Source organism: Aotus nancymaae, unplaced genomic scaffold (genome assembly GCF_030222135.1).
Source record: "Aotus nancymaae isolate 86718 unplaced genomic scaffold, 86718_ANA_hifiasm-v0.15.2.pri h1tg000007l, whole genome shotgun sequence".
In the NCBI taxonomy this organism is placed as follows: Eukaryota; Metazoa; Chordata; class Mammalia; order Primates; family Aotidae; genus Aotus; species Aotus nancymaae.
In genome coordinates, this window is record NW_026988418.1 from 49,351,989 (window position 1) to 49,369,983 (window position 17,995).

Here is a 17,995-nt window from a genome sequence, read left to right on the forward strand (position 1 = left end):
ATACAGCACGAGAACTTCATGAAGCATACACAAGTTTCAATAGCTGAATCAATCAAGCAGAAGAAAGGATATCAGAGATTGAAGATCAACTCAATGAAATAAAACAAGAAGGCAAGACTAAAGAAGAAAGAGCAAAAAGAAATGAACAAAGCCTCCAAGAAATATGGGATTATGTGAAAAGATCTAATCTATGCTTGATCGGTGTTCCTGAATGTGACAGGGAGAATGAAACCAAGCTGGAAAACACTCTTCAGGATATTATGCAGCAGAACTTCCCCAACCTAGCAAGGCAGACAACATTCAAATCCAGGAAATACAGAGAACACCACAAAGATATTTCTCAAGAAGAGCAACCCCAAGGCACATAATTGTCAGATTCACCAGGGTTGAAATGAAGAACAAAATGCTAAGGGAAGCCAGAGAGAAAGGTCGGGTTATCCATAAAGGGAAACTCATCAGACTCACGTGGATCTCTTGACAGAAACCCTATAAGCCAGAAGAGAGCGGGGGCCAATATTCAATATACTTAAACAAAAAGAATTTTCAACCCAGAATTTCATATCCAGCCAAATTAAGCTTGATAAATGAAGTAGAAATAAAATCCTTTATAGACAAGCAATTGCTGAGAGATTTTGTTACCACCAGGCCTGCCTTACAAGAGCTCTTGAAGGAAGCACTAAACATGGAAAGGAACAACCTGTACCAGCTACTGAAAAAATGTACCAAATGGTAAAGAACATCAACACAATGAAGAAACTGTGTCAACTAACAGGCAAAACAACCAGCTAGCACCAAAATGGCAGGATCAAATTCACACATAAGAATATTAATCTTAAATGTAAATGGGCTAAATATCCCAATTAAAAGACCAGATTGGCAAATTGGATAAAAAGTCAAGACCCTACAGTGTGCTGTATTCGGGAGACCCATCTCACATTCAAAGACACACATAGACTTAAAATAAAATGATGGAAGAAGATTTACCAAGAATATGGAGAGCAAAAATAAAGCAGGGGTTGCAGTCCTAGTCTCTGATAAAACAGACTTTAAACCAACAAAGATCAAAAGAGACAAAGAAGGGTATTACATAATGGTAAAAGGATCAATGCAACAAGTAGGGCTAACTATTCTAAATATATATGCACCTAATACAGGAGCACCCAGATACATAAAGCAAGTTCTTAACAACCTACAAACAGACTTAGACTCCCACACAGTAATAGTTGGAGACTTTAACACTCCACTATCAATATTAGACAGATCAATGAGACAGAAAATCAACAAGGATATCCAGGACTGGAACACAGATCTGGACCAAGTGGACCTAATAGACATCTACAGAACTCTCCACCCCAAATCTGCAGAATATACATTCTTCTCAGCACCATATCACACTTACTCTAAAATTGACCACATAATTGTAAGTAAATCACTCCTCAGCAAATGCAAAAGAATAGAAATCATAACAAACAGTCTCTCAGACCACAGTGCAATCAAATTAGAACTCAGGATTAAGAAACTCACTCAAAACCACACAATTACATGGAAACTGAACAAGCTGCTCCTGAATGACTACTGGATAAATAATGAAATGAAGGCAGAAATAAAGATGTTCTTCGAAACCAGATGAGAACAAAGACACAAGGACCAGAATCTCTGGGACACATTTAAAGCAGTGTCTAGAAGGAAATTTATAGCAATAAATGCCCACATGAGAAGTGAGGAAAGATCTACAATTGACACCCTACTGTCACAATTTAAAAAATTAAAGGAGCAAGATCAAATTCAAAAGCTAGTAGAAGACAAGAAATAACTAAGATCAGAGCAGAACTGAAAGAGACAGAAACACAAAAAACCCTTCAAAAAAATCAATAAATCCAGAAGCTGGTTTTTTGAAAAGATCAACAAAATAGATAGACTGCTAGCCAGACTAATAAAAAAGAAAAGAGAAAAGAATCAAATAGATGCAATAAAAATTGATAAAGGGGTTAACATCACCAATTCCATAGAAATACAAACTACCATCAGAGATTACTACAAACACCTCTATGCACATAAACCAGCAAACCTAGAAGAAATGGATACATTCTTGGACATGTACACCCTCCCAAAACTAAACCGGGAAGATGCTGAATCCCTGAATAGACCAATAACAAGGTCTGAAGTTGAGGCAGCAATTAATAGCCTACCAACCAAAAAAAGCCCAGAACCAGATGGGTTCATGGCCAAATTCTACCAGACGTACAAAGAGGAGCTGATACCCCTTCTGAAACTATTCCAAAAAATATGAAAAGAGGGAATACTCCCTATCTAACTGATTTTATGAGACCAACATCATCCTGATACTAAAACCTGGCAGAATCACAACTAAAAAAGAAAACTTCAGACCAATATCCATGATGAACATCAATGCAAAAATCTTCAATAAAATACTGGCAAACCAAATGTAACAGCACATCAAAAGGCTTATCCATCACGATCAAGTAGGCTTCATCCCAGGGATGCAAAGGCTGGTTCAACATACACAAATCTATAAATGTAATCCATCACATAAACAGAACCAAAGACAAAAACCACATGATTATCTCAATAGATGCAAAGAAGGCCTTCAACAAAATTCAACAGCCCTTTATACTAAAAACTCTCAATAAACTAGGTATCAAAGGAACATATCACGAAATAATAAAAGTTATTTATGACAAACCCACAGCCAATATCATCCTGAATGGCGAAAATTGGAAGCATTCCCTTTGAAAACTGGCACTAAACAATGGTGCCCTCTCTCACCATTCTTATTCAACATAGTATTGGAAGTTCTAGCCAGAGCAATCAAGCAAGAGAAAGAAATCAAGGTCATTTAATTAGGAAATGAGGAAGTCAAATTGTCTCTATTTGCAGATGACATGATTGTATATTTAGAAGACCCCATTGTCTCAGTACAAAATCTCTTTAAGATGATAAGCAACTTCAGCAAGTCTCAGGATACAAAATCAATATGCAAAAATCACAAGCATTCCTATACACCAATAACAGAGAAACAGAGAGCCAAATCATGAGCAAACTCTCATTCACAATTGCTACAAAGAGAACAAAATACCTAGGAATACAACTAACGAAGGATGTGAAGGACCTCTTCAAGGAGAACTACAAACCACTGCTCAAGGAAATAAGAGAGGACACAAACGGAAAAACATTCCATGTTCATGGTTAGGAAGAATCAATATCATGAAAATGGCCATACTGCCCAAAGTAATTTAAAGATTCAATGCTATCCCCTTCAAGCTACCAATGACTTTCTTCACAGAACTGTAAAAAAACCACTTTAAACTTCATACGGAACCAAAAAGGAGCCTGCATAGCCAAGACAATCCTAAGCAAAAAGAACAAACCTGGAGGCATCACGCTACCTGACTTCAAACTATACTACAAGGCTACAGTAATCAAAACAGCATGGTACAGGTACCAAAACAGAGATATAGACCAATGAAACAGAACAGAAGCCTCAGAAGCAACAACACACATCTACAACAATCTGATTTGACAAACCTGACAAAAACAAGCAATGGAGAAAGGATTCCCTGTTTAATAAATGGTGTTGGGAAAACTGGCTAGCCATGGGCAGAAAGCTGAAACTGGACCCTTTCCTTACACCTTATACAAAAATTAACTCCAGATGGATTAAAGATTTAAATATAAGACCTAATACCATAAAAACCCTAATAGAAAACCTAGGCAATATCATTCAGGACATAGGCATAGGCAAGGTCTTCATGACTAAAACACCAAAAATAACGGCAACAAAAGCCAAAATAGATAAATCGAATCTAACTAAACTTAAGAGCTTCTGCACAGCAAAAGAAACAATTATTAGAGTAAACTGGCAACCAACAGAATGGGAAAAAAATTTTGCAATCTACCCATCTAACAAAGAGTTAATATCCAGAATCTACAAAGAACTAAAACAAATTTACAAGAAAAAAAATAACAAACCCATCAAAAGTGGGCAAAGGATATGAACAGACTTTTCAAAAGAAGACATTTATGTGGCCAACAAACATGAAAAAATGCTCATCGTCACTGGTCGTTAGAAAATTGCAAATCAAAACCACATTGAGATACCATCTCACACCAGTTAGAATGGCAATCATTAAAAAAATCTAGAGACAACAGATGCTGGAGAGGATGTGGAGAAACAGGAATACTTTTACACTGTTGGTGGGAGTGTAAATTAGTTCAACCATTGTGGAAGACAGTGTGGCAATTCCTCAAGGACCTAGAAATAGAAATTCCATTTGATCCAGCAATCCTATTCCTGGGTATATACCCAAAGGATTATAAATCATTCTATTATAAAGAGACATGCACACGTATGTTCATTACAGCACTGTTTACAACAGCAAAGACCTGGCACCAAACCAAATGCCCATCAAAGATAGACTAGATAAAGAAAATGTGTCACATATACACCATGGAATACTATGCAGCCATAAAAAAGGATGAGTTCATGTCCTTTGCAGGGACATGGATAAATCTGGAAACCATCATTTTCAGCAAACTGATGCAAGAACAGAAAACCAAACACCACATGTTCTCACTCATAGGTGGGTGTTGAACAATGAGAACACATGGACACAGGGAGAGAAATATCACACAATGGGGTCTGTTAGGGTTTGGGGGGCTAGGGGAGGGATAGCGGGGCTGGGGAGATTGGGGAGGGATAACATTGGAAGAAATACCTAATGTAGGGGACAGGGCAATGGAGGCAGCAAACCACCATGGCAAGTGTATACCTATGTAACAATCCTGAAAGAGCTGCACATGTACCCCAGAAATTAAAGTATAACAATTAAAAAAAGCTAGAAAAAAAGATTTAAAACATTTCCATCACAAAGAAATAATAAATGTTTGAGGTGATGGATATTCTAATTACCCTGATTTGATCATCGTATGCATGTATCAGAATATCACATGAAGCTCACAAATATATACAATTACTATTTCTCAATAAAAAAGAGAAAAAACAAATATGGTGTTATTCTGACAGTAATATCTGTGAAAACACAAGTTTGATATGTTGCATACATCTTTCTATTATACAGTAAACAAATACATAACAACTGTTTTTTCATAGTTCTTTTTTGACCCAGTAATAGACAAGGAAACTCATACCTTTTGAGTGACTCAAGTGAGTCTGTTTGCCTGAGTTGAATCTAGTTTAGACTCACTTAGCACAGTCTTCTCTGATTTATGACAAGCCAGTTTCTGCTGAAATGTCTACCTGAGGTTGGGTTGATGGAGGCAGTGGCCCTTGTAGCTGGACCAGCTGACCTGAAAACTGTAAGATGTGGACTAGTTATGGAAGGGGTGTCTCTGAGGCTACCAGAGCAGCATCCCACTTTTCTCTTTTAGAAGAGTATTAGAAACTCAGCCAGGGGGATAAATGGAAAATAAAACAAGGACATACATTTGTCTCCAATTTCGAGGTTCCTCTGACACCAGGAACAAGTAGGGAGAAACTGTTGTAAATATTCACCTATTTTCACCAGGCTACATGTGCTCATTGCCTGAAGGGAGCTTTTCCTAATGGCTTTGGCAAAGAGGAATTCTCCCTTCCAATTGTGTAACCTAGAGTTTCCTGAGTTTTGTAAGGTAATGATAGCACCTCCTCAAAATAAACAAAATGCTCCCCCAAACAATAGAGAAGATCTAAGTCCACCAGGCTTCTTCAATATTTCAAAGGCCTTGGACAAGCTTCTGCTTAGGCATTGTGATAAGCTGTTATTTTTGGTTAAAATAGTAATCATTCACTTATTCAGTTAATCAACCAGTCAAAAACAATTTCCAGAGCACAAGTTCTATGGGATGGGAGCATGCCTGGTTTTCTTGGAGCCACCAAAGCTGAAGATCAGGGAGAAGTACGGAGCAAGAAAAAGGAAGGTCAGTGAGGGCAAGAGTGCATGTGACGTATTTGTTAGTACCCAATCTATTCACTCCAGATAATCTCGGTTTCCCAGAGCTGCCAGTGTAACAGCTCCTTTTCATAATTCTATGAATGTACAATTATTCTGTAATATTCCTGAGGGAGTGGAAGGAAGGTGTGGTATGCTATCTAAGAGGACAGTCTGAGCACATATGATAAAGCTGCTATCCTGGGGATGTTGCCAAGAATTCAACATCATATCCTTTTATCTGAACTCTTCAAAGACATTTTCTGCTATTGTTTTCAGTCCTTTTTACAGATTTCTAATGAGTCCTGGGCATCTTTTGCTTTAAGACAAGACATTCATAATGCAGTAACTTCTCCTAACCTAATCCTCTTTCCCCTTTTTATAAAACCTTATTACACTATTAGCCTAGTAAAACAGAATTGCCTTGTGATGGAGTGATTAAATCCATGGGCTCTGGGATAAGAATGCTGGGTTCAGATTCTGACTTTATCAGTTACTAGCCATGTGATCTTGGCAGATTACTTAAATCTGTGTGCCTCAGTTCCTCCATACATAAAATGAAGATAATATGCATACTTACCTTAGAGAGTTGCACTGAGGGTTGAGACAATCTGTGCTCTGGTAAGAACTGAATAAATGTAAACTATTAATGTGATTTACTCTGCCTCAATAGTAACCAGCAAACTACTAGATAAAGTTTTTGATATGCTTGTATGGAAACAAATTTTATTATTTCTTTACTGAACAGTATTTTCAGGTTAGTAATTTGATCTCTAAATTTATCAAAGTCTTTAAAGTCTTTAATTTGGACTTCAAAACCATCTTAACTACTTTGCTATTAATTACATTTAACTATCTTATCATCTCTTCTATTATTTTTACCATTGTAATGATGATAAATTGCTTTGTAAAAATGAAGGACAACATTAGTATTACTGTATCTGCTCATTTTATTTGGATTTTTATTAATATTCACATTCTACTCTACAGAAAATATAAAGTATATGTCTATATTTAGGAAATTCATCAAAATTAGTATAGAAAATGTGTCCCCAACATACTTAAGGTAACAAAAGCCATCTATGACAAACCCACAGCCAACATTATACTGAACAGGGAAAAGTTGAAAGCACTCCCCCTGAGAACTAGAACAAGACAAAGATGTCCACTTTCAACACTCTATTCAACATAGTACTGGAAGTTCTAGACAGAGCAACAAGACAAGAAAAATAAAGGCCATCAAAATTGGTAAAGAGGAAGTCAAACTGTCACTGTTTGATAATGGCATAATCATATATCTAGAAAATCCTAAAGACTCATCTAAAAAGCTCCTAGAACTGGTCAATGAATTCATCAGAGTTTTGGGATACAAAATTAATGTACACAAATCAGTAGCTTTCCTATATTCCAACCAGGGCCAAGCTGAGAATCAAATCAGGAACTCAACCCATTTTACAATAGTGCATAAACATTAAAATACTTTGGAATGTACTTAACCATGGGGATGACAGACTTCTACAAGGAAAACTACAAAACACTGCTGAATAAATCATACATGACACAAACAAATGAAAACACATCCCATGCTCACAGATGGGTAAAATCAATATTATGAAAATGATCATACTGCCAAATATAATCTACAAATTTAATGCAATTCCTAACAAAAACTACCATATTTCTTCACAGAACTAGGAAAAACAATCCTAAAATTCATATGAAACCCAAAAGAAGCCTCCATAGCCAAAGCAAGACTAGGCAAAAAGAAAAAACCTGGAGGCATTACATTACCTGACTTCAAACTATACTACAAGGCCATAGTTACCACCACAGCATGGTGCTGGTACAAAAGCAGGCATATAGACCAATGGAACAGAATATAGAACCTAGAAATAAACCAAAATACTTATAGCCAACTGATCTTCAACAAAGCAAACAAAAACATAAAGTGGGGAAATGCTGCTGGCATAATTGGCAAATTATGTCTTTCACATGTCAAAGAATGAAACTGAGTTCTCATATCTCACCTTATACAAAAATCAACTCAAGATGGATCAAAGACTTAAATCTAAAACCTGAAACCATAAAAATCCTAGAAGATAACATCAAAAGAACCCTTCTAGACATTGGCTTAGTCAAAGACTTCATGACCAAAAACCCAAAAGCAAATGCTACAAATACAAAGATAAATTGTTGGGACTTGATTAAACTAAAAAGTTTCTGCACAGCAAAAGAATAATCAGCAGAGTAAACAGACAACCCACAGAGTGGGAGAAAATCTTTGCAATCTATACATCTGACAAAGGACTAATATCCAGAATCTATAACAAACTCAAATCAGAAACAAAAAAACAAACGGTCCCATCAAAAAGTGGGCTAAGGACATGAATAGACAATTCTCAAAAGAAGATATACAAATGGCCAATAAACATATGAAAAAATGCTCAACATCACTAATGATCAGGTAAATGCAAATCAAAACTACAACGCAATACTTCCCTACTCCTACAAAAATGGCCATAATCAAAAAAATAATAGATGTTGGCATGGATATGGTGAAAAGGGAACACTTTCACACTGCTGGTGAGAATGTAAACTAGTACAACCACTGTGGAAAACAATGTGGAGATTCTTTAAAGAACTAAAAGTGGGCCAGGTGCAGCGGCTCATGTCTGGAATCCCAGAACTTTGGGAGGCTAGGTGGGCAGATCATGAGGTCAGAAGTTTGAGACCAGCCTGGCCAACATGGTGAAACCTTGTCTCGACTAAAAGAAAAACATTCAAAAATTAGCTGGGCATGCCTCACTGCAGAGGTTGCAGTAAGCCGAGACTGCACCACTGCGCTCCAGTCTGGGCAACAGTGAGACTCCATCTAAAAAAAAAAGAACTAATAGTGGAGCTACCATTTGATTTGATCCAGCAATCCCACTCCTGGGTATCTACCCAGAGGAAAAGAAGTCACTATATGAAAAAGATACTTGCACATACATATTTATAGCAGCACAATTTGCAATTGCAAAAATATGAAACCAGCCCAAATGCCCATCAATCAACGAGTAGATACTGAAAATGTTATATATATATATACACACATACCTACATACATACATACACACACACACACACCATGGAAAACTACTTAGCCATAAAAAGAAATGAAATAATGGCATTTGCAGCAGCTGGGATGGAATTGGAGACCATTATTCTAAGTGAAGTAACTCAGGATTGGAAAACCAAACAACATATGTTCTCATTCATGAGTGGGAGCTATGAGGATATAAAAGCATAAGAATGACACAATAGACTTTGGGGACTCAGAAGAAAGACTAGGAGGGGGTTGAAGGGATAAAATACTACACACTGGCTACAATGTACACTGCTCAGGTGGTTGGGTGCACCAAAATCTCAGAAATCATAATTAAACAACTTATTCATGTAACCAAACCTCACCTGTTATCCAAAAATCTATTGAAAAAAAAAATCCCTGCTGTCAAGGATCCCTTAGAATATGAAAAACAATAACAAAATAAAAATGTGTTCCAAGAGGAAATGTGCAATGCATTTTATAAAAAAATCTGATTTTTTTTACTCTTAGTCACTTTTATGATAACATGCAATAAAACAATTATGTGAATTAGTCATATCTTTCCCTACATGTACCTTTATACAGTCAACATCCCGTAATCAACCAATACTGATTAACTTTTAGGAATATAAATATTCCACATATATATTTACAGAGACAGAGAGAGAGAGAGAGAGAGAAAAGAAAAGCCTCTTGAACAAACCAGGAATAGCTAGAGAGGAACAATGGGGTTATTAAGAGGTTTTGTTTTCCTCTTAGTTCTATACCTGCTGCACAGGTCAAATACTTCCTTCATTAGGCTGAATAACAATGGTTTTGAAGATATTATCATTGTTATAGATCCTAGTGTGCCAGAAGATGAGAAAATAATTGAACAAATACAGGTAAGGACAAAATGGAATATCTTTCATTAATTTTTAGTTTTTTTACTATTATTTTAAATTTACATATAATTGTACATATTTATGGCATACAAAGTAATATTTCTATATATGTATACAATTTGTAAAGATCAAATCAGATTAATTAGCATATTCATCAACTCAAACATTTATCTTTGCTTTGTGTTGGGAACATTATAATTACTCTCTTCTAGCTATTTTGAAATGCATGATAGATTATCAGTAACTTTAGTTTTCCTACTGTACTATCAAATACTAGAACTTATTCTGTCATATAACTGTACTTTTATACACATTAACCAACTTCTCTTCATTTCCCCTCTCTCTCCTATCCTTTGCAGCCTCTGGTAAGTATCATTCTACTCTCTATCTCCGTAAGATACACTGGTTTAGTTCCTACATATGCGTAAGAATATGTGATATTTATCTCTCTGTGCCTGGCTTATTTCATTTAACATAATGTCCTCCATTCTCATCCATGCTGCCACAAATGAAGCAATTTCATTTTTTTTCAGTGACTAAGTAGTATTTATTTGTGTTTATATACCACACTTTAACCATTCATCTGTTGATGGACACTTGGGTTGATTGCATATCTTGGCCATCATGAATAGTGCTACAATAAACATGGGAGTGCAGACATCTCTTCCATACACTGATGTCTTTTCCCTTGGATATATACCCACTAGTGGAATTGCTGAATCATGTGGTCCTTCTATTTTTAGTTTTTTGAAGAACCTCCATACTGGTTTCCATAATGTCTATATTAATAATATATAATAGGTCTCTTTCCTCACATCCTTGCCAGCATTTTTTTTGTCTTTTTTATAATAACTATTCCAATTGGGCTGAGATGATATCCCATTCTGGTTTTGATTTGCATCTCCCTGATGATTACTGATGTTGAGCATTGTTTTCATATGCTTGTTGGACATATGTATGTCTTCCCTTGAGAAATGCCTATTCAGATCATTTGCCCATTTTTAAATCTTATTATTACTATCATCATTACTTTGCCTTGAGGTTTTTGAGTTCCTTGTGTATTCTAGATACTAATCCATTATTAGATAAGTAGTTTGCAAATATTTTTCCCAAGAATTAGGATGTCAGCCAAGCGCGGTCGCTCATGCCTATAATCCCCAACACTTTGGGAGGCTAAGGCAGGCAGGTCAGGAGGTCAGGAGTTTGAGACCAGCCTAATCAACATGGTGAAACCCCCATCTCTACTAAAAATACAAAAACTTAGCTGGGCATGGCGGCACACACCTGTAATCCCAGCTACTCGGGAGACTGAGGCAGGAGAGTTGCTTGAACCTGTGAGGCGGAGGTTGCAGTGAGCCAAGATCACGCCATTGCACTCCAGCCTGGGTGACAGAGCGAGACTCCGTCTCTGGGGGAAAAAAAATTGGAATGTCTTCTGTTTGAATTATGGAGAAGAAAACAAAGTTAATAGTTAATAATTATTATGGAAACTGCTTAGTGCTTCAGGAAGCTAAAAGCAGCATGGTGCAGTGAGGACAGTATGGTAATGGGCAGAGGGAGATGGAGGTTTTAGATGGCATTCTACAGGAGTTCTACACAAGGCACAGGGCCCCCTGACGCTGAGTTTCTTGATCTGTAAATTAGCAGTTTGTTCTTTAAAGAATTCTTTATTGAATGTGCATGACATGCTAAAGAGTAGTTAAATTTTTTAAAAGCCGTTGGCACTATGCAGTGTATATTCTTTGCAGAGATGTAGGTAATAAGTAAATGGATCACAGGTCAGTTAATAGCAGGTTGCTGTGGAGTAAAACAAATCAGAAAGTAGGATATGGAGTGTAAGGTGGGGCTGGGTTGGGGGAGAATGTGAGTTGCTATTTCACGTAGGGCAGTCAAGGAAGGCCTCACTGATGATGTGTCATCTGAGCAGAGAACTGAGATGATTGAAAGAAGAGCCCATTGAAACCTAGGGGAGAAAAACAGCATGGAGGTGAGAATTCGTTTGATGTAACTGAAGAAACAGCTCTCGATGAGCAGGAGGAAGCGTAGGGTGAGCTGATATTAGAAAGGTGCCAGGGCCTAGACCACTGGAAAAACTTAAGACTTTTCTTTAATGAAAATCCATAGGAGGATTCTGAGCAGAGAAGGGTGTTGTTCTCATGCATGTTCTGGGATTACTGCTGCAGTATTGAAAACTGTAAAGAATTTCCACTTGTCACCCATCCTCTATAAACTTCGTGGCAGCTTACTGCTGTAGAAGGACCCAAGGTAGGAAACTCTTGCAGGTGGGCAGTGATGGTGACTAGGAACAGGTAGGTTGTGGTAAAGATTGTCTAAGTGATGTGATGGTTAAGATGTGTAGGGGATAGGTGAGGGTAGGAAGGAAATTTAAGAGTCAAGGAAGAATTCAACAGTTTTGCTTGAACACTTGAAAGGATGAAATTATCATCAATTGGGAAGGGGAAGACTAAGTAGAGAAAATTTGGCATTTGGAAAATCAAGAGTGAGTTGGTTGGGGTTTTTTGAATTTATGTTACTCCTGAAACATCAAAGTAGATGGAGGCAGGAATCAGAATTCATGATGAAGGATGAAAATCTGGGTGTAGATAACTAAGTAAATGCAAATGGAGAAGAGACAGGCTCTAGGACTAAACCAAGGACACTGATTTCTGTTTCTTTCAACTATAACACTCTATTAATACAGAGTTTGGTAGTGCAGCCTTGTAAATTATTTTTCCCTGTCCCTGATATCAACATCTACTAATTTCTTACGTTTAATTTCTTCACTACTGTGTTCTGCTGCTCATAGTTGGATCTTTCCGCATGTTTTAATTACCCTACAGAAGGTGATAGGGATGACCTAAGTTGTAATCAAGTGATTTTGTGGCTGCCATTTGTCACTTACTCCCTACAAATTCTGTTACATCACAGAGATATTTGCTTATCGGTAACTCTTATATTTCAGAAGAAGATAAAGATTCATTTTACTAAAGATGTTTAAAGATCAATTAATGCAGCTGATTCTGAATGATAGGTTTTTAGTGTCCAGAGGACAGTAAGTCAGTATCAAACTTTTCTTTACTCAGAAATCACTATTTGAAAGAATTACTTGTATGGGCTAAATTTTGTTAACATAGTCTTCTATAACTACAAGCAGAAATTCAATTGTTTATAGACATTTCCAGATTTTACAATGTTTCCTGACATTCTCCCAGCCCTTCACAAAGTCTTCTCATTTAATATCTTCAAGAAATCCTGTGAAATACTGGGGGTCCAAAAACAAAAAATGATTTCTCCAAGATCACATCAAGTATACAGTCAGAGATAAGAATTGCTTCAACCCAGGAGGCAGAGGTTGCAGTGAGCCAAGACCACATCACTGCATTCCAGCCTGGGTGACAGAGAGACTCTGTCTCAAAAAAAAAACAAAACAATGTCTTTTATCCTTATATTTCCTCACAAGACAGTAAGGTCTAGGGAAGGACATTTTTTTTTTTAATGTTTAAGAAAATTTAGTTTTTATTGAAAATGAGTTTGTGTACCAAATATTCATAGTTTAGCTAACCACTGTTTGATTCATTCATTATGTTTTTATTTCAATACTTGCTTTTAAAAAAACTCAAAACTTTAAAAATGCTTATGACTTGTCTCTTTTCTTTACCCTTTTAAAACAATCAACTCTGCTTAGGAAGCTAGCCATAGTTTTACTACCCATAAAAAGTTTGTGTGTTGATATATGACCCATAGTGTCTTCTTTTTTCTTTTCTTTTCAGCTTTTATTTTAGGTTTGGAGGGTACATGTGAAGGTTTGTTGCATAAGTAAACTCATGGGGGTTTGTTGTACAGATTATTTCATCACCCAGGTATTAAGCTTAGTACCCAACGTTATCTTTCTGTTCCTCTTCTTCTTCCCAACCTCAACCCCCAAACATCAAGTAGACCCCAGTGTCTGTTGTTCTCTTCTTTGTGTTCATGAGTTCTCATCATTTATTTCTCATTTATAAGTGAGAGCATTTTTATGGCTGTGTAGTATTCCATGGTGTATAAGTACCACAATTTATTTTTTTGAGACAGAGTCTTCCTCTGTCACTCAGGTTGGAGTGCAGCAGTGACATTTGCCTCCTGGGTTCAAGTGATCCTCCTGCCTCAGCCTCCTGAGTAGCTAGGATTACAGGTATGCACCACAATGTCCCACTAATTTTTGTATTTTAGTAGAGATGGAGTTTTACCAAGTTGCACACGTTGGTCTCAAACTCCTGATCTCAAGTGATCTGCCCACCTCGGCTTCCCAAGGTGCTGGGATTATAGGTGTGAGCCACCACATCCAGCCCTGTACCACACTTTTTAATCCAATCTGTTATTGATGGGCATTTAGTTTGACTCTATGTCTTTGCTATTGTGAATAGTGCTGCAACAAACATTCATGTGCATGTGTCTTTATCTCTGAGTATACACCCAGTACTGGGATTGCTGGGTTGAATGGTAGTTCTGCGTTTAGCTCTTTGAGGTATCACCATACTGTTTTCCACAGTGATTGAACTAATTTACACGTCCTTCAACAATGTGTAAGTGTTTCCTTTTCTCTGCAACCTCACCAGCATCTGTTAATTTTTTTACTTTTTAATAATAGCTGTTCTAACTGGTATGAGATGACATCTCAATGTGGTTTTGTTTTGTTTTTTTTTGCATTTCTTTAATGATCAGTGATATTGAGCTTTTTTTCATATGCTTGTTGGCCACATGTCTGTCATCTTTTTAATAGCATCTGTTCATGTTCTTTGCCCACTTTTTAATGCAGTTGTTTGTTTTTCTCTTGTAAATTTGTTTACATTCCTTCTAAGTGCTGGATATTCGGCCTTTGTCAGATGCATTGTTTGCAAATATTTTCTTCCATTCTGCATGCTGTCTGTTTACATGTTGATAGTTTCTTCTGCTGTGCAGAAGCTCTTAAGTTTAATTATATTTCACTTGTCAATTTATGCTTTTGTTGCAATTGTTTTAGGCATGTTTGTCACAAAATCTTTCCCTGTTCCTATGTCTAGGATGGTTTTGCCTAGGCTGTCTTCCAGAGTTTTTATAGTTTTCAGTTTTACATTTAAGTCTTTAATCTATCTTGAGTTGATTTTTGTATATGGTGTAAGGAAGGGATCAGTTTCAATCTTCTGTGTATGACTAGTCAGTTATCCCAGCACCATTTATTTAGTGGGGAATCTTTTTCCCATTGCTTGTTTGTGTCACCTTTGTCAAAAATCAGATGGTGGTGTATGTGCAGCCTTACTTCCAGGCTCTCTATTCTGTTTTGATGGTCTTTGCCTGTTTTCATCCAGTACCATGCCCCTTGGGTTACTGCATCACTGTAGTATAGTTTGAAGTTAGGTAACATGATGCCTCCAGCTTTGTTCTTTTTGCTTAGGATTGCCTTGGCTGTTTGGCTCTTTTTGGTTCCATATGAATTTTAAAATAGTTTTTTTCTAGTGCTGTGAAAAATGTTGTCAGTAGTTTGATAGGAATAACATGGAATCTATAAATTGCTTTGGGCAGTATGACCATTTTAGTGACATTGATTCTTCCTATCCATGAGCATGGGATGTTCTTCCATCAGTTTGTGTCTTGTCTGACACAATTCTTTGAGAAGTGTTTTGTAATTCTCATTGTAGGAATGCTTCACCTCTCTGGTTAGCTGTATTCCTAAATATTTTATTCTTTTTGTGGCAATCACGAAGGGGATTGTCTTTTTGATTTGACTGTCGGCTTGTCTGTTGTTGGTGTATAGGAAGGCTAGTGATTTTTGTACACTGATTTTGTACTCTGAAACTTTGCTGAAGCTATTTATCATTTATCAGCTGAGGGAGCTTTTGGGCTGAGACTATGGGGTTTTCTATGTACAGAATTATGTCATATGCAAACAAGGATAGTTTAACTCTCTCTCTTCCTATTTGGATGCCCTTTATTTATTTCTTTTGCCTAATTGCTCTAGCCAGGACTTCCAGTATTAAGTTGAATAAGAGTGGTGAGAGACAGCATCCTTGTCTTGTGCCAGTTTTCAAAGAGAGTGCTTCCTGCTTTTGCCCATTCGGTATAATATTGGCTGTCAGTTTGTCATAGATGGCTCTCATTATTTTGAGGTATGTTCCTTCAATACCTACTTTATTGTGGTGTTGCATTTTATTGAAAACCTTTTCTCCATCTCCTGAGATAATCATGTGGTTTTTGTCTTTACTTCTGTTTATGTGATGAATCACATTTACTGATTTGTGGATGTTGAACCAATCTTGCATCCTGGGGATGATGCTTAAGTAATCATGGTGGATTAGCTTTTTGATGTGCTGCTGGATTCAGTTTGCCAGTATTTTGTTGAGAATTTTTGCATCAATATTCATAAAGGATATGGGCCTGAAGCTTTCATTTTTTGTTGGGTGTCTATCAGGTTTTCGTATCAGGATGACGCTGGCCTCATAGAATGAGTTGGGGAAGATCCCTCCTCAAATTTTTTGAATAGTTTTAGTAGGAATGGTACCAGCTCTTCTTTGTACATCATGTAGAATTTGGTTGTGAATCCATAAGATCCTGGGCTTTTTTTGTTTGGTTGGTTGGTTGGCTGGTTTGGTTTGTTGGCTGTTTATTACTAATTCAGTTTAGGAACTTGTTATTGGTCTGTCCAAGAAATCTATTTATTCCTGGTTCAGTCTTGGGAGATGTATGTGTCCAGGAATTTCTCCATCTCTTCTAGGTTTTCTAGTTTGTGTGCATAGAGGTGTTTATAGTAGCTTCAGATAGTTATTTTTATTTCTGAAGGGTCAGAAGTAACATTCCCTTCATTATTTCTAATTGTGTTTATTTGGATCTTCTCTTTTTTCTCATTTATTAGCATATATACCTTACAAATTTTTTCAAAAAATTAGATCCTGGATTTGTTGATCTTTTGAATGTTTTTTTAAATTGCATTTTAGGTTTGGGGGTACATGTGAAGAACATGCAAGATTGTTGCATAGGTGCATATGTGACAGTGTGATTTGCTGACTTCCTCCCCTTCACCTATATGTGGCATTTCTCCCCATGCTATCTCTCCCCAACTTCCCACCCCCTGCTGTCCCTCCCCTATTTCCCCCCATCAGACCCCAGTGTGTAGTGCTCCCCTCCCTGTGTCCATGTGTTCTCATTGTTCAACACCCACCTATGAGTGAGAACATGTGGTGTTTGATTTTGTGTTCTTGTGTCAGTTTGCTGAGAATGATGGTTTCCAGGTTCATCCATGTCCCTACAAAGGACATGAACTCATCGTTTTTGATGGCTGCATAATATTCCATGGTGTATATGTGCCACATTTTCCCTGTCCAGTCTATCATCGATGGGCATTTGGGTTGGTTCCAGGTCTTTGCTATTGTAAACAGTACTGCAATGAACATTCATGTGCATGTGTCCTTATAGTAGAATGATTTATAATCCTTTAGATATATACCCAGTAATGGGATTGCTGGGTCAAATGGAATTTCTATTTCTAGGTCCTTGAGGAATCACCACACTGTCTTCCACAATGGTTGAACTAACTTACACTCCCACCAACAGTGTAAAAGTGTTCCTGTTTCTCCACATCCTCTCCAGCATCTGCTGTCTCCAGATTTTTTAATGATCGCCATTCTAACTGGTGTGAGATGGTATCTCAATGTAGTTTTGATTTGCATTTCTCTAATGACCAGTGATGATGAGCATTTTTTCATATGTTTGTTGGCCTCATGTATGTCTTCTTTTGTAAAGTATCTGTTCATATCCTTCGCCCACTTTTGAATGGGCTTGTTTGTTTTTTTCTTGTAAATCTGTTTTAGTTCTTTGTAAATTCTGGGTATCAGCCCTTTGTCAGACGGGTAAGCTGCAAAATTTTTTTCCCATTGAATGGTTTTTGTGTCTCAGTTTCCTTCAGTTCAGCTCTGATTTTGATTATTTATTGTCTTCTGTAGCTTTAGGGTTGATTTGTTCTTGCTTCTCAAATTCTTTCAGTTGTGATGTTAGGTTGTTAATTTCAGATCTTTCTAACTTTTTGATGTGAGTATTTCATGCTATAAATTCCCTCTTAAAACTGCCTT

At 37.0% G+C, this 17,995-nt stretch overlaps 1 protein-coding gene across 1 annotated transcript in view; it reads left to right on the forward strand.

Moving 5' to 3' along the window:
- Nucleotides 1-9,682: 9,682 nt before the first annotated feature.
- The window catches only part of CLCA4 (chloride channel accessory 4), a 31,518-nt gene continuing 23,205 nt past the window's right edge, over nt 9,683-17,995 (forward strand). Inside the window, exon 1 of the mRNA XM_012464791.3 lies at nt 9,683-9,917. Coding sequence (XP_012320214.2) covers nt 9,759-9,917 — 159 coding nt within the window. The 5' untranslated portion in view covers nt 9,683-9,758. The remainder of the gene's footprint in view (nt 9,918-17,995) is intronic.